The 16,963-nt window shown below is 44.4% G+C and overlaps 3 protein-coding genes across 3 annotated transcripts in view; 2 read left to right on the plus strand and 1 right to left on the minus strand.

The window, feature by feature from the left end:
• LOC119549941 overlaps positions 1 to 15,032 on the minus strand; it is a 61,670-nt gene extending 46,638 nt beyond the window's left edge. The window contains 9 exon segments of the mRNA XM_037858323.1: positions 5,355 to 5,501; positions 6,775 to 6,900; positions 6,976 to 7,155; positions 7,975 to 8,220; positions 8,497 to 8,613; positions 9,199 to 9,304; positions 9,372 to 9,480; positions 10,654 to 10,854; positions 14,193 to 15,032. Coding sequence (XP_037714251.1) covers positions 5,355 to 5,501; positions 6,775 to 6,900; positions 6,976 to 7,155; positions 7,975 to 8,220; positions 8,497 to 8,613; positions 9,199 to 9,304; positions 9,372 to 9,480; positions 10,654 to 10,854; positions 14,193 to 14,883 — 1,923 coding nt within the window. The 5' untranslated portion in view covers positions 14,884 to 15,032.
• LOC119549942 lies at positions 1,830 to 2,740 on the plus strand. The gene is made up of 3 exons (XM_037858324.1): positions 1,830 to 2,249; positions 2,314 to 2,437; positions 2,504 to 2,740. The coding sequence occupies exons 1-3, from the start codon at positions 1,881 to 1,883 to the stop codon at positions 2,617 to 2,619; spliced, it is 609 nt and encodes a 202-aa protein (XP_037714252.1). The 5' UTR covers positions 1,830 to 1,880; the 3' UTR covers positions 2,620 to 2,740.
• Positions 5,796 to 6,787, plus strand: LOC119549943. Its single transcript, XM_037858325.1, has 3 exons — positions 5,796 to 6,208; positions 6,268 to 6,391; positions 6,450 to 6,787. Exons 1-3 carry the CDS (start codon positions 5,864 to 5,866, stop codon positions 6,563 to 6,565), a joined length of 585 nt encoding a protein of 194 aa, XP_037714253.1. The 5' UTR covers positions 5,796 to 5,863; the 3' UTR covers positions 6,566 to 6,787.
• Positions 15,033 to 16,963: the final 1,931 nt, after the last annotated feature.

A 16,963-nucleotide genomic window follows, 5' to 3' on the forward strand; every position in this document is an offset into this window, starting at 1 on the left:
ACGGGCTGAGGCAAGGATTTACTCCTGATTCAGGGCCATTGTGTGTGTGTGTGTGTGTGTGTGTGTGAGGCGGCGCTGATGTCTTTAATTAAATTTGCCTTTAGCCGCAAATCCTTTTATGCCGGCGCCATTTTACTGGGGCTTCCCTTTGGCATTTGACTTTCCCGGGCTGTGTTTTTTCCGAGCGGATTCCAAGGATGCAACCGCAGTTGCCCTCGGGCAGCTCCAACTCCGACGAACAGCGCGGCATCTTGTGATTTATTATTAAACATGAATATGAATTCCTGGATGGAATCTGCTAGGCGAAACCTTCTGCAAGGGCTGGAGGGGATTGGGTTTGGGATTGGGATTGGGACTGGTACTGCGAGTCGTGGGCTGAGAAAAAGAAAACGCTGCCAGGACCTGTTGGCATTTTTATGCCAGCGTTTTTATGATTAATTAAAATTTATGCCCGAGCAAATTATGCTTTCACTCCCAAAGACCGTATGCGTATAAATATTCCTATTCAAAGGGCAGGCATCAATTCCTTGTGGCCATCAAGTTGGGTGATTAAGATTAAGAGGATTGTCATAAAGAAGAACCCAATTTGGGCCAACTAATTGAAGGCACTCGAGGGGAAAGGCGGAGAAAGGCGGAAAAGCGGAAAAACAAAACTATGCCGAATGCGAATGCGAATGCTTCGAAAAAAGTGAGCGCATTTCATATTTATTAAAGCAATAAAATAAAGTAGGAACCAACACGGGCCTTTCCGGCACGAGAGTTGTTGCCCAGATAACGTGTCAGGACCCAGGACCCAGAGAAATATCACTGTGTCACCCACACACGCACACGTCACACTCACACAGAGACAGGAACAGGATCAGGGACACCCCACACACACACACACTTACATAAATTGAGGGAGCCATTGTTGCTTTGGTTGCGGTTAACGTGCAAATTTGTTGCTTCCCCTCCTCAGGATTGTCCTGCGGATTTGGCCTAGGAAAAGGATTCCCAGGCAGGCTGGCAGAACTTATTCCATAGAAGGGCAGGGCCATAAATTTAAAATTAACCCTTTAGGAGCACAACATTTGACCTTCAGTTGGCGCCCACAGAGGCGACAGGCCTTACAATAAATCCTGGCCATTCGCAGTCCCAAAACGACAGAGAAAGCAGCCAATTTCCTCAAGGGCTGCGAAATTAATCGCCTTTGCAGGTGGCCCATTTGTGCATTTTAAATCGGTAAAAATAATTCCATTTCGAGCGATTAATTAATTGAATGGGTTTTGGCTCTCAATCGAAATGAAATAATTCCCAGCATATTGGCTGGCAACCGATAAAGGATATACCGAGTTGTCACTGCGGCAGAACAGAACAGCACGCCAAACAATAATAAATAAATGGGAAACACGACTTGGCCCGCAGGCTTTTGAAACAGGGCCGAAAAGAAGGGCGAATAAAACACTGAAATGGGCCAAAAGGCGGCAAAGGACAGGGGGCGACGAGGGTTTAACTCAAGTGGCTCCTTCGCAGTCAAGACAATTCGAAAAATGCTTTTAAAAGGAAATCAGCAAAGGAATTTCGCTTATGGGCAACTGATTGTGATTGTGCCATCGAATCGGGCGGAACAAGTTGAACAGGCAGCGAAAGTGGGGAAAGTCCGGAGCTGCCACACTTGGAAAATTGAATTGTTTTAGATTTTCCTCCATTTTTGGGCTCTCCTTGGCGAAGCGTATAAATCAAATTGGATTTTCTTGTGCACTTAACTCTGGAATAGCCAATCGGAAGTGAACCCAAAACTCAATCAGCGACAAGGCTGTGGATGAAAAGTTCATTAGTAGGCTGGCAGCCAAATGTTCCAGGGCATTTACTCAGCTCTAATCCATTGAAATCGTTCGAGAATGTCGTTTATTCGAAATTGGCTAGACTCGCAGAATGGCTGGACCCCACTAAATCGAAATATCAGTGAAATGAAGGGACTAAATAGTTGCTTTTACTTCTTCGGCCTGAAAACGGGCTGCAAGTTGATAGCCGTTTTCGAGGCCCTGGTCAATGTGCTGCAAGTGTGCAGCTTCTTTATGGCCGAGATGGAGGTTAAGACTACGACTCAGTTGTCTCCGGATTCGCTGATGGTCACCAGGGAACCAGACGGGGATATGTTCGGAACGAACACCATGATGCCCATTTTCGAGGCGAATGTATATTTCAGCAGAGCCCTCAGCTCCTTGACTGTGTTCAGGTCTTTACTGCTCTTTATAGGCGCCGAGTGGGTATGTTGTCTTCTGGGATTTTTAAAATAGTACTCCTATTATATCACAAAATACTTTATCTCAGAGTCACATATCCTGTCTAGTCCTGTGGCTTTGCATTACTGTCATAACCACGATGATTGATACTATCGTTGATATTTTGCAAAACTGCGATTTGCTAAACATGTTCTTTCGTACCATTTCCATTTGTAAGTATAAAAGAAAATAACCAGCTTACAATATCTTATCTATTATTTAATTTCCCCCATTTGCAGTTCTCGAAATCTATTTCTGCGCAGTGGTTGCCTCTTTGGTTTTAAAATTGCAGGATAAACTTCGCCGTAATGTTCAGGAAACGGAAGTGCTTTTCACACAGAGCGAGGAAGCTTAGTAATTACAAGATAATTTAATTACTTTAAGTACTATATCATGGTCATACTTATAATGTTATATTTTAAAAGCAAGACCACCTAAACATTTAAAAGGAAATAAACAATTCACTCGAGTATGATATTCGCAGATAAACATTTCTAAAACAAGCTGGCAGTCTAGTGTTTTGTAGCTTAGATAAATGGTACAGCATATGGTTATTTCTATGAAATATAATTGAATTAATTCGCTGGGCAATGAGTTATAGCATGCCTGGCCACTACAACCAATTTTTGAGCTAAATATGCACAGATTGCTACTTAAACATGCTGTTATTATGGCTAAGTAATTGTATTTGCATTCGAAACTCGTGAAATACACACACGCGGCGCGAAAACTTTCACATTTGCATGGGAAATTCGAAATGTGCACGGAATATACATATATGGTATCGGGGTATCTCAAAAATTGATTGCACTGGCAAATTGAACAGGAAACAAAGGCTGAAACGCTCGTTATCGCGATAACGAGTATTTCATCGGCGTAAATTGAAACCAAATATTTGGTAGCATAGTAGAGTAGAGTAGAGTAGAGGTATCGAGTTTAAATTCTTACTTTTGCGTACGGCGACTTTTTGGGCGGTTCTCGCGAGGAGGTGGCCGCTGCTGCCGTGGGCGTGCCGCGTTTGTTAGGCCGATTCTTTTTGAGAACGATAACGCGCATGATGGGCAGATATATATATATTTACTCGGTATCAAATGTAAGGGGGTGTACGTGTGCGTGTGGCTTGCGGCTACTATTTGGTTGCTATTTATTTGCGCAAAGTGTTCGTTTCTTTATTCAAAAACTTTCAAATTTCGAGGTGTCGCCGAGTTCGCTAGTCTCTTTTTTATTTTCTCAAGTGATGGCCGTTCACAAACGGGTTTCCACTCCTCGCGACATCGGAGGCGGATTCAGATTTCAGTTTTCAGATTCAGATTCGAATTTAGATGCGGAGTGTGTAGTGGGTGGTTGGTGGTTACAAGTACGTGTTCGGGTGCTATTGCGACTGCACAGGCACAAAGGTCACGAAATTACAAAATGCAAAGCGAGCCGAGCCTCTAGCTCTAGATAGAATTTTACATAGTTGATGTTGCGATTACTGAGTAAAGATAAGTTAAACTACATCTAGATTAGCAAAGAGTATTGGTTATTTACAGTACATACGAGTTAGCTAGATTTTTTTAAATTTTATTTTTTAGTTGAGTTGTTGCTTCGGATGGGTGAAGTTCGGCACTGGGGCCACGAATTTCGACTACTTGGCTAGTTAGTTTTGTTGAGAAAAGGCAGGCAAAAGAAATTCGAAGAAATTCTGGCAGTGCTACGTTCTTATTTTATTCGAAATCATTGGGCGCACGGTGCGTATGCGTGATTGATTAATAAAGCTAAAGTTATTTTACATGGACATGGACTGTCGACTAGTTGGTTGCATTACTATTTTGATCATCGTTTGGTTACTTACGCGCTGAACTCAATTCAATTTATCTTGTGTGGCTATCAAAATAGAGTGAACAACTCGCCTAGAAAAGCCTGCTGCCCTGAACTGCGCTCTAAAATTATGCATATATATTATAGAGGATATATATATATATATATGAATGGTGTCTGTTTTGGGAATATATTATATTATATCGTTTTATTTTTCTGGTTCTTAGAGGTTTGTGTTTTTCGTTTGCGTGGTTTTTGTTTAGCTGGCCCAGTGGCGATTGGCAGCCAATCACACCTCAGGCGCGACGAAGAACGACGACGACGCGTCTACGGATGCGGATGCGGATACGGATACGTCTACGGAACTACGGCTACGGCACTACGGCTACGGCTACGGCTAATTTGTCGAACGGATGGATCACCCAAGAACGGAGCTGGCGAGCCGCGTTACTTATACGTCGGGATGCAAGCACGTGACTGACTTGGAGCGACCGTTGCACGCTGCTTTTATAAACAGCGACATCGGGAAAATGCTGGCAAAGGTCTGGCAACGCTCGGCATGCAATTTTCCGCGCTCTCTCTCTCTGACTCTCTCTCAGGCTTTTCCGAGCCTTCTTCGGCGAACAGCTGATTCACTTGGGGGCTCTGAGGTTGAGGTTACAGTTAAAAGGCTGCTGGTTTTTCCCAAAAAACCGCACAAAATAATTGTTTTCGACACCAAAAAACAAAGTAAATCACTCAGCACACGAAAGATACTTTTAATTAGGCAGCCCCGTTTAAATTTAGAAGAAAACGCATCTGGAAAATGCAGGAAAATCAAGCCATACTGCCGCACTGACCACGCACAAGCTAATCTACCGCAGGACTAAGCGAAGGACGAAGGACGAACCTAACCCACAGTTGGCTGCTGGCTGCTGGCGGCTTTCCTTGGCCCAAAGAGAGTGGGAGAGAGACGGCGAAACGCTGGGGGTCACATGCGCAGTCGGCAATCAGCTGTTTGACCTACATACGAGCGCCAGTTCATCTGTACTTTCAAGCGTGCAAACGGGGGGCGTGTCGGCAGTCCCGACCCCGCCTAATGGAACCCATTAGATCTCGGCCATGAAAAGCCTGTGGGGAAAGCTGGCCAGCAACAGGTCCGTGGAAAGCTTAGTGAGCGCTTTCACACGGCACAAGCTTGCTTTCCCAACTGGTTACTTTCCCCACTTTTCCCTCTACCAGCCGAAAAGCTGGGTGCATTTTCCCGCTAAACTTTCGAGCTTTTCACCATCTTGGATAATCTGAACTCACCTGAGCCCTTATGGCCGCCAAATGGATCTGCTTGGCCCGCAGGTCAAACTTCTTCATGGACAAATCCTCCTGCAGCTCGTTGACCTTGTTGTACAGCTGACCCTCGATCCCGCGTGTCTGCGTTCGATTTAAAGCCTCAATGGAGTCCTGCGGGATAGAATATGCAGAGGCACATAGAATTTAACTCAACATATCAATTTTAAATTTAAATTTAAACATACAAAGCTCGAAAATTATTTTATAAACTATCCGGTTCAGACTAACAGTGAATGATAGTTATCCAATATATTGCTTGCTTTTCCTATTTATTTTATATATAATATTATTTAAGGCTAGGAGTTACATATATGTCTTATTTGCGATTTAACGTATTTTTCAGGTAGCCTGTATAACCACTTTCTCGTCAAAAAGCACCAATCCAAATACCTGTTCAAAGTAGGCTAGGTGCCAATATTCAATAGATTTTTCCTAGAGCAAATATCTGTAAAAGACTTATTAATCGTGCGAAAATGTCCTCTACTGAGATTTCCCTTCGCTGGCAGACCATTTTGCGCAAATTGAGGAACTTCCCTAGACTAAAGACTTTCTTTTATTTTTTCGAACTGGAAACAGGATGCAAGATAATTGCTCTGTTTGAGACCCTGGTGAGCGTGATGCAGATCTGCAGCATATATCATCTGGCCAACCAGTCAAGGCCAAGTGTTATCCTTCCGGATCCCTTTTGGATCACAAAAATCGAACGAGACGGCATTATCAACAGGATGTTTCTCTACCATACGAATCACCACTTTTTGATGGCCCTTTGTTTGGTCACTGTTCTTAATTCGATGCTGCTTATTATAGGATGCAAATGGGTGAGAATTCTTTGAAGGACCTTAAACTATAATAGTAAATTCTTACATTTTTTCCCAAGGGTCAGCAAGTTTGCCTTTTTCTCTGGATATACATTACGGTTTTCACGACTCTAATGACGACTATTAATAATACGATTCGCAACTTGACTTTCATGCAATGTCTCTTAATATTTCCATCATTCAGTAAGTGTGCAGACCTTAATTAAATTGGAGATAAAAATATCTAATATAGAATTTCCAGCTCTTGAAGCCTATTTTGGCGTGGTAGTTGCGTCGTTAATTTGTAAATTCCACGAGAAACCCAATGAATATAATGCAGATATCGAAGTGCTCTCCTCAGAAAGCGAAGAGCTGTAGTCAGCGAAGAAGCTTAGAACATTCTTTTTTCAAGAATTCAGAACAAGTATATGTTGGATTTAATCGTATTCACATGATGTTTTATACCATGCATTTCGAGTGACCAACCACTTTTACGAGACGTTTTGAAACCTATAAAAAGTAAAATCTACCGAGATATTCATGGTATCCCATGGTGTTTTTTTTACCTTGTGGTCAATTTATCTCACCTGCAGCTGACGTATTTGCAATTCCAACTCGATGGCCTCTCGCTTCAGCGACTCCAACGCGGAGCGTTGTGACAAGGTGGAGTGGCGGTCGAAGACCAGCTCGTTCCGCAGGCAGGGCGTCATCTCCTGCGAAGGACACACGCAATATGCCCACAAAAAGAATCAGGACAGTTCAGGAGTTCTGGTTTGGTCACTACTCACATTGTGGTCGCCCGCCTCCTCGCCGGCCTCTCCTTGGGGCGTCGAGAAGAGCCGTCGGGGAATCTTCTGGGCCTGCGAGGGCTGGGCCAGCAGACGGACGAAGTTCACCAGATCCTGTTGAGGTGAGACAGCGCTGCACTGATTGGTCAGGCTGCTGTACCGCTTGGCTTGGTCGTTGGCCTGGGGAGATACCAAGTATTATTTAGAGACTTTATAAGGGGTTTTAGGACTTTCCTTAGGACGTTCTAAAACAACTCGTTGTAGTTCCCCTCAAAAAAGTAAAATAATACCTTTTTTAGGGTATACATAGGTATCTAACATATATAAAGTGCATTATCCTTGACTTGGAAACATTTTTTATTTCCTAAATACCACAAACAAATGAATTAAGTTCCTAATTAAAAGCACTTTACATATCTTTAAAAATCAGGTTGATTTGTTTATTGATTTTTTGCTGCTATACCCCCAAGCGTTGTTTACCATTAGCCCAAAGTAAGTACACCAAAGCAGCATTTCATGCCAGCAATTAAATTATTTACTTTTGGCAAAAATGGTTTAATTGCTCTTGAAATGTTTTACAATAATGAAAAATTACTTCAGTTTTATTTGCAGCATTTAAATCATAGCCCGTACTGAACTGGTTAATGTACGAAAATGATTTCTTTCACCTACCTATGAGGTAAACACACTTTTTTATTTACTCTAAACCGTGGCTAGGTAAAAAGTGTGGCCATCATTAGCCAAAGCCTGCCCGCGCATTAGGCAAATTACCACAGCAAATTGCTACTCCGGCAATTATTATAATAGTGTACAAATTATTTTCCAGGAAACAAAGGGCGGTGCAGAAATTATCTCGAATTCCAGGTGCCCCTAACCACTGGCCACTACCCACTGCCCACTGGCCACTGGACCCAACTACCAGGCTTTATAGAGTGGGCTTTTGCCGGGGTGCGACAACCACCTGCTGCAGTGATAAATCACTGCCCCGCGGGCACTCACCTTGCCGGCAATTACTTCGGCGCCCTGCATCAGCGAGTCGGACACAATGGCGACCAGGTCGTTGTGGATCTCCTCCAGCTCCTGCATCTGCTGGGGCAGGGTGTCCGAGTGGTAGGCCTCCAGCATTCCATTTGTGGCATGCAGCTGCTGCACGTATGCGTTGTGGGCGTCGATGTATTCGGTGAGCGAATGCTGGCTGGGATTCTGTCGGTGGGCCAGGTGGCACTGTTTGTAGTCCACTCGGCACTGCGGAGGTAGAAGGTAGTGGTAAATAACCAGAGCCATAAAGGGTGGCCAATTTATGGGTAATCACAGCAAAGGGTAAATGTGCACACGCACAATGGACAGAAAATCATTTGACGGGCAATTGGCACGGCCCACACTGCGTATGCGTATTGCGTATTGTTCGGTGTGCATGTTTTCTACTCGAACAGAACTTCAAGGGAAATTAAATTCCTGTTCGGTCAGATGACTTCGGGGATTTCCTTTACTTCATCAGGGCTCTTTGCTAATTAAACTCACCTTTGACAGCTTCTCTTCAGTCTTTGCGATAATAGTCTCAAAAGACTCCCTGTGTGTGAATATTTTACGGCTTTGAACTTTGCGATGAAAGGATTTATCCAGCATTGGTCGCGACACCTGCAGGTTTGGGGGGGAAATTGAATAAATAAATTATTCATGGTGTTATTTTTTAAGGCCGCAGCCTAGGGTCCGGAGAAAAAAAGGGCAAATCATCGTGAAAAATGAAAATTAAATGCGTAAGCCAAACAAACGCGGCGGCAGAACACATTATTCGGCACTCGAAAAACACATGTCATTTCCCAGGGCCCCGCAGCGCCACGCCCCCACTAATTAACCATAATTAGAGTCTGCTTTTTATAATGCAAATTGGGATTTTTTGTTTGTTTTCCTTTTTTTGTGCGGCCTCAAGGCCACACATTTTCACATGTGGTTTACACAGCCGTTCAATGCGGTAACTGGTACAGATAAATTTATTATTATTAATAGAAATTTGGCTTTTGTTTTCAAAGGGCATCATTCCGTTGCCCGAATGGCTGCCTTAATCCAATTAAAAATCTTTTAACGGCTGGTGCATGACAGGCCCTTTCGAATCTATTTCCAGTGAAGGCAGCTGAATATTTAACGCGACACGTAATCGCCATTAACCCATTTTGGCTTTCGGCAACTTTCGGCGCGCAAAAGGCTGTAATTCAAGAGACTCACCTGGCGGGAAAGGACGCTGGCCACATCGTTGCAGGCCTGCGAATCGGTTTCGACCTCCTGCAGGAATGTTTCCCATGCCTGAAAGATGGCCAAGTGGCAGGCGGGTCTGGGCACGCCATTCGGTTTTTGGCATCAGTTTGGCCGGAAAATCGTTATCGCGGGGGGGCACTTACCTTTCTTTGCGTAATTCGGCATTCTTCTTGCGATAATTGGACACCGCAACCTGGAGGGCAGACGCGTGTTCCTCGTAGAGACGGGAGAGTGTTTCGGAGAAATCGGATACTGTAATTGAATTAGATTGAGTGAGTACTAGGTGGGCACTACGGATAAAACTAAGAGGCAGTCACGCCTTGTGACGAGCCACAAAACTGCATTAGACGCAGCTGGAGTGCCGGAAACGGATATGCCAAAGGAGGACTTCCGGCTGAAGTCTTTGTGTCCTTTTCGCTCTGTCTCACAGCTCAAGGCTAAGCTCGGAATTTTACACAATAAATGCGCATGATTTATTCATGATTAAACGGTTTAACAACTTTTTGCCCACTGTCAGCCCTTCACATTTCTCTTACTTTGTTTCCTGCAACAAAAGCTCTTCAAGTTTACGTACACATAAGGCCAGGCTCTTTAAAAGGAGTGATCCATCATATTTACGATTATTCAGGCTTATATGAATATGTATGTTTGGCTTTCCCAGGGCTTTCAACCTCTTAACCTGCCAGTTTATGGCCCAAACGTTTTATAACCCGCCAGATACGCGTTTATAGTGTTATAGTGTTATAGGCAACAGGTTGCCAAATGTGTTGAAACTCTAAAGTTTCTCTGCGCAAATTTAATTTAATCAATAGTTTGCTTTTTTTGCGGTTTTTTGATTTCATATGCTGTTCACAGGGAAAATGTTATTAAAAACTTTAGATGCTACGGAACTTCTATGGAACTAGTACGAACTATGGAAACTCTGGAAACTCTTCTGTGTACACAAGAGCCAAAGGTGGCATCCGCTGGGACAACTTTCAGTGACAGCGTCGTAATTCAAAGTCAAAGTTATGTCGAAAAGTTGCAGCTGTGCCGGAGATTGCTCGTGGGTAAACATACTCGCAGCTGGAGCATGGGGAATTTACGAGACCGAACAGATTTATGTCTCAATCTGACGACCCGACAAAGACAATTGACAATCGATATCAATAAGCCATAAAGGTGACAACAGGCGAGACTTATCAAATAAAATGCTGGCACAAGAATTGCTTTTTTGTACTTTTTTTTCCCCCTTCAACAACGCTGAAACCCAATCCCCGGCGTTTGTCATTTTGGGCCACCTGGCCAGAGCGTGTCAGGTGTGAAAGGTGGCGGTGGCACACGACATGTGTAGTCCCCAGTGATATGAATTGGATCCGACTTACATGCTACGCCAAATAGATTGGCTTTGACGCTGACTATGGCTCTGGCTTTCGCTTCGCTCACCTGTTTTAATTAACTTAAAGTTGACATTGTTCTGGGATTTGAAAGCCTCGTTCAAACTGCTGTGACTGTAATCCTTGAGCACGCCGTTGTAGGACGCCATGCTGCCGCCCGGGGGGCTAAGGGAACCACCGCGTGGTCCCCTCCACCCGAAGATCCTCCTCCTACGACTTCTTCGACCACTTGAAGATTTTACCGAAGAACCTGTGAATGTGTTTCAAATATTATTACGGGGCTAGCCAAAAAATGCTATCAATGTTTTACTCAAACCAAAAATTAATGAACTCGTAAAACCAAACAATTAAGGGGAATTAAAGAGAGGAAACAAACAGAACGCAACGCAAATTCCAAACAAAACAAACCGAATTGAAAGCAAACAAATGAGAATTTTCAAAAGAAATGTGATTTGATTCGGGGTGGATGGAGTAAAGTATCCGTCGGGCAATGTCAGGAATTATTTTGGCCACGCCGTGATAAATGCACAAGTCGCTTTTCCCCCGTTCCCCCTTTTGGGCAATCAAACAGATCGCTGCCTTTTGTATTTATGCATAAATAATGAGGGGAGGCAGCCCATCCAACCCACTTTCCTTTCGCTTCTATTTTCGTTCTGGGCCAAGGCGGAAATTCGAGTGTTTCAGTCCAAGACAGGGCCTAAACCCGAGCCCCATTACCAAAGTCAACAAGAGAACCCAAACAGGAGCGGCCAAAATGATGGTCCTACTCTTTAAGTTCAGGAATTCAGTATGAAGGAATTATTTTATTAATTTTAAATTCAATTAAACTCAATTTCTGTTGGTGTGTAAATAAATAAATTAATAACTAGAACCGATTTCTAAATGTCATGTTAAATTTCTGGTTTGTTGTCTGTCAGAGAAACATGATAAAATTTAACTTTTAATTCTGCAAAAAAAGAAGATTCAATTTCTCAATGTGATGTTATTATTACGAACGAGTTCTGTTAACACATGAATCAAAAACATATTTTATTGTCAGTTATTTCTGTCGACGGCCAAATTTAACGGAACACTACCTCTAGGTAAGAGCTTCCAGTCAAATGAAACATAGCATGATATTTAAAAATTAAATTTTGCTTTGAATTAAACATGACATTGAGAAATCGGACCTAAATGGAGATTATTTCAGATATTTCATTTCTGTTTTGGTAAATCTTTTCAAATTTAACTAAGTTTTTGAAGACTTAAAAAAGTGATTGCATCGATAGTTGGTTTAGAAATAGATTCTAAAATACTTGTTTAGAAAAAGAGAAGAGCACTGTCCTACATTTTTTAACATTCGCTAAGCTTAGATCAATTTTTTAACTAAAAAATGTAAAACTTTAAGGTCCCTTGATAATGTGATAGTGTTTATGTGAAAATCTTAACAATAATTTCATTAAAGAGAGAGTTTTTTTAGCCCTTTCTCATTTTATAAACATGTAATTCATTAGAAGGATAAATAACCAGGGGCTACTTCAAGTCCTATAACTTTAAGCGCAACTGTATGTAGGTTCCTTTGGCTAGCTGGTGTTTGGCTCTTTCGGTCTCTGGTTGGTGGCCAAACGGAAAGTCGGGGCAGATGGGACTCCCTTCATTTAAAATTCAATCAATAAATGAAGCGTAATTTCATTGCCGCGGCGAGAGTCGAGATTTCGTTTCGAGCACACTCGCAGCTAAAAAGACTCGAGGGCCCGTTTGTTTTGGTATGTCTTGTGATTGTTTCATTCGGACTGGCCGCTGACCACCACCCACCACCCGGATCCCCGTCTTAACCAAGTGTCCAAGTGTCCAAAGTGTCTGTCGGTGGCTTTGAGTTGGCCTTAGCCGTGTTTGTTTGCCCAAGCTCACACGAGGCTCAATTACTGTCCGACGGGTTTGTCTAAATGAAATATGCAGGAGCTGCAGCGCATGGCCCACGTAAGTGTGCTTTGGAAATTATTAAAGGACTCGGCTGTCGCATCCTTATGGCTCAGCCATCCCGTCCAATTTGAAGCGGGACAAACAAGGCGTGTCCGAGATTGCCGGCGATCACGTAGCTCTTGATTTACTTTGCCGCTGGTCATCAAATTTGCCGCGCTGTGAACTTTGAAATGAATTCGAGTGGGTGGTTGAGGTGGTGGGTTGTTGACTTTCTTGGCTTGGTGGCTCGGCAGGATCTCAGGCGGTTCCAGCTCACGTGCCAGCTGCAAGGATGTCGTTATCGCTGTTGTTGATTACACTTCACGCGCTGCTAAGCTGGCATTCATTTTGGGACGCCAGTCACAGCAGGATGTGCTGCTCCTCCAGCTCCCCCAGCTCCTGCTCCACCGGATCCTTCTAGTTTTTAAAGGAATTATGTGCGTGCTTGCATTTGTAGAATGCGCTCGGGGCACGCGAAGCAGTTGCATCCACATCCACATCCACATCCACATCAACATCCACATCCACGGGCACAGGTAATCCAATTATGCATGCGAGGAGCAGCTGTGGACCCCACCCAAGCGATAAGGTGGCGCGATGGATATGCAGATGGCGAACGGGCGGGCTGAAAGTCAGGCATCCTAAGCACTTTAAGTTAACCCCTCGCCTTTGTGTGTGTGTTTAGTACCGAAAGTTAGCCAAGCGAGGGCGGAACAAAGGATGGGGAAGCGAACTCTGGCCGGGCCAAAGGTTGCGTATCCTTGGAAAACAAGCTGCGAGTGCAAAATCTGAGAGTCCATTGTGAGGATTGTGCTTTCATTGTGCGCCAGTTGGCAATTGAACGTGTGCGTAATGCAGCTAATTGAAAGGTTTTAGTGATGGGAATAGGAAAAAAAAGGTTTACGAACATAATGTGGGGCCTACATTAGAGCTAACACTATATAAGTAAGCCCACTCTCACTGATTTGGGTACCAACTAATAGTATTAGTGGTCTGAGTGGCAACTAATCTTTCAACAAGAAAATAACAAAGGTACAACTATTACATTTTGCACTTCATAAGTTTCAGAAGAATCAACCTTTTAGGACTATCATATCTGTAAAACTAGATTCAATAAAGAAAACGTATCATAAAAAGATAGGTTTATGTAAGACATATAGTTTTAACAGCAAGGTTCTAGAGGATATTTGATAGAGTCAGACAACTCTTTCGATATATTTTGTATATTGTACTAAAACAGACATTAGCAGACTATTTAAAAAAAACTAATTTAAATATTTTGGTTCCCTTAAGTGTTATTTAAAGTGTATGATCCAAGGATACCTTATATAATGGCGGTGTTTTAAGGCAGTATCAAACTTTAACATAACTCAAAACTGCGAATCAAACTTGCTGCAGATGAAACGTGGCTAACAGAAATGCTTGGGTTTTCTCATTTCCAGATCTTAAAAGAATTCCATTTGCATTTGTAAAATGGCGAGATGATATCAAATCGAATTCCCCCAGATCCCTAGAATGGGAAACCCCGAACACTTCCGCATATGCTGCATGTTATGGCGATCGACCCAAGGTCGATCTCTACGAGTCGCGCGGCAAACAACTGTAAACGATTCGATTAGCAGGTGCAAGAGTAGACTTGGAAGGCACCTGTCACCTTTGGAGTGCGCTCCAGCTGAGCTGGCCCCGCCCCCTCCGCCGCCGCCCGCTGAGTTGGATCCACTGGGCTGGCCACCTGCTGCTCCTCCTCCTCCTCCACCCACCGCCCCGTCGCACTGATCCGCGCTGCGTGACCTTGCGCCGGCCATCCTCTCCCGATCCTCGCGAGGCGACCGCGCAAACAGTCCGCCCCCGCTGCCGCCGCCCTTGCCCGCCGGACTCCGCGTCCTCGGCGAATCGTAGACACCCGCATAGTTCTCCAGGGGCGGCGAGTAGCCCCTCCCACTCCCATCCGCTGGCGCAGTGTGGGGGGTTCGCGGCTGCAGCTTGATGACCGGCTCGCGGGCCTCGAAGAATGCATCGAAGTTGTTCTGGCGCAGATTCTCGCTGCTGAAGACCGGATTCTCCACATGCACATGGACATCCTCGCGCAGTCTGTTGCTCTCCCTCGTGTCCGAGGAGCTGGAGCGGCCCAGTCGCCCCAGCGGCAGGTGGAGCTTGGGCCGCAGCCGCGACTTGCCGGTGGGCGACTTGCTGCCGGATCCGCTGGCCGAGGATCTCTCCGGCGGCAGATCCATGGGCGACATGGGTCGACCCCATCCCGGTCCGAAGTGGGCATGCGTGGGATCCGGCGTGGGTGGCTCCAGAAAGATACTGGGGCTTCTCGAGCGGGGATCTCCATACTCCAGGGGGAGCCCTGCTCCTCCTGCTCCTAGTCCTGCCGAATCCTGTTCGTAGGCGGCGCTGCTGCGCTGGAATGGTGCTCGTCCTGGTCCAGTGGCACTACTGCTTCCCTGCATCTGGCTGGCATCATTATAATCATTATACATGGACGCAGCGGGCGGACGCTGTTGGCTCCTCCGTAGGCTGCTCCTCTTGGTGGAGCCCTGGTTGGAGAGATTCGAGTTGTTGGAGTGGGTCAAGGAGGCGCGCGATGTGCGGCGGGTGGGCGTGGGCGGCAGGCTCTGGGATTGGTTCTGGAATTGGCTCTGCGGTGGCTCGTCGAAGCTGAAGAAGGATGAGGGCACAGGTGATCCTGAATAGGTAAACGGCGGAGAGGCAGGCGGTGATCCCGGATAGAAACTGGTTAGTGCTGCCGGAGCGGTCGCTGGCTGGATGGCAATGGGCGGAGTGCTGGCGGTGATTGTCTCGAAGTGGACGGCGGCGGTGGTTGGGATCTTGGTGGTGCTGGCTACGAGGCAACTGGTGGTGGCTCTGGCTGGATACTCGAGCGGCACGAGCGGCTCGGGCAGGCAGTCGAGTGAGGGTCGCGGTTTCACACGTGGCGCAAAGAAACCATAGGTCATACAGATGAGCTCATCGGCGGGGTATATTACGTACATTCCTCACGGTCCCCATGTGGCATGGTGGCACTGTGCTAAGTGGATCTCAGCTGTTGGCTAGGTTATCTCTTGGTTTCTGGGGTAACTACATACGTTCTGGGTTCGGTGGGTCTCTGTTTCTTGGGTTTTAAGGATTGTAAGGTCCTGTCTTTTTTGGGGTTCTCTGTTAGCAGTGCTGTCAGCTGTCTGTCTTTTGTGGGTTGTCTAACTAAAGTGCTTTAAGTTACCAAAACAATATAGATATGTGGCGTATCTAGGTTCGTCTACAACTAGGACTTAACGTACTTTCTGCTATTCGGTTATATCACAAAGTGAGTTTAAGTTTTATTTTATTTCTCGGGGACGTGCTGTCATTTGGATCGCTGCATATTGTCGATGCTTGAAGACGATACTGAAATGGAAAGAACAAGGAAAACAAGCGTTAGATTAATTAGTCGTAATTACTGGATGTTACATTTTTAGAACATAAAACAAAAGTTTGGCAGCCTCATTAAAAACGTTTCTTTGTGCTGGTCACTCACTCATGCGAGTCTTTCCGCTTTGCTCATTAAATTGTTTTGTTTCCCTGGAAGAGCAGAAGTTACTGCTCCAGGGTCAGGATTTAGGTCAAACTTTGGGCACTCATTCCCCGCAAGTTGGCAAACAAAGTTTGACAGAGAGCGAATTTTTGGGCAGGTTCGCATGGCCAAGGCCAAGGCCCAAAGAACCCAGGGGCCAGGTGGTTAATTGTCAGGGTGCCAAATGTGTACGAAAATGGTAGAAAAAAAAACAAAGGCACTTACCATATTTTTAATGGTAAATACGAGTCATTGTTATAAAGCCGTTAGTGCCCATTATTCACAAAGGTTTATTTTAAGCATTATTATAGTGAAGAACTTTGGGAGATACAACTTTTTTAAACCTTAGTTGGATGTAAGCTTAATATGATTGTGACTTTATTTAATGTGAACAATCTATAATGCTTTTTTGCTGTGGGAACCGTAATCATTATAGTGAATTTTAAATTTGTAATATTTAAATGTATGTATAAAAAATATTTAATTTCACTTTGAAAACAAATGAACAAACGACTTAAAGAACTGATAAAAATTTAAATGTTCCTATTATCCCAATATTTTTGTCAAATATTCCATTCCAGCTTCGAAGTCTACAAAGTTTTCTTAAATTTACTTACAAAATGTAAGACTTTTTTTACATTTATAAATTTGTACTACATTACATTTCAAGAGATAATACTTGAAAACCTCGAAATAAATGATTTCATTTCCTTCTTTGTTTAATTCTACCCCTTAAGAAAAGTACTGGGTCAACTCATTTTATACTGGGAGGGCGGGGACTCTAACACAAATTAACAGGAATTGGCACTGACAGCCTGAGCTCAAAGTTTGTGCGTGTCGAAACATCTGGTGGGTTGGGAGG

Source organism: Drosophila subpulchrella, chromosome 2R, assembly GCF_014743375.2.
Source record: "Drosophila subpulchrella strain 33 F10 #4 breed RU33 chromosome 2R, RU_Dsub_v1.1 Primary Assembly, whole genome shotgun sequence".
Lineage (NCBI taxonomy): Eukaryota > Metazoa > Arthropoda > Insecta > Diptera > Drosophilidae > Drosophila > Drosophila subpulchrella.

Coding starts and splice junctions, on each gene's coding strand:
- LOC119549942 (XM_037858324.1), top strand. CDS start 1,881: ATGTCGTTTATTCGAAATTGGCTAGACTCGCAGAATGGCTGGACCCCA. Junction 2,250..2,313: donor TCTTTATAGGCGCCGAGTGG/GTATGTTGTCTT, acceptor ACTTTATCTCAG/AGTCACATATCCTGTCTAGT. Junction 2,438..2,503: donor CTTTCGTACCATTTCCATTT/GTAAGTATAAAA, acceptor CCCCATTTGCAG/TTCTCGAAATCTATTTCTGC.
- LOC119549943 (XM_037858325.1), top strand. CDS start 5,864: ATGTCCTCTACTGAGATTTCCCTTCGCTGGCAGACCATTTTGCGCAAA. Junction 6,209..6,267: donor TTATTATAGGATGCAAATGG/GTGAGAATTCTT, acceptor TTTTTTCCCAAG/GGTCAGCAAGTTTGCCTTTT. Junction 6,392..6,449: donor CTTAATATTTCCATCATTCA/GTAAGTGTGCAG, acceptor TAGAATTTCCAG/CTCTTGAAGCCTATTTTGGC.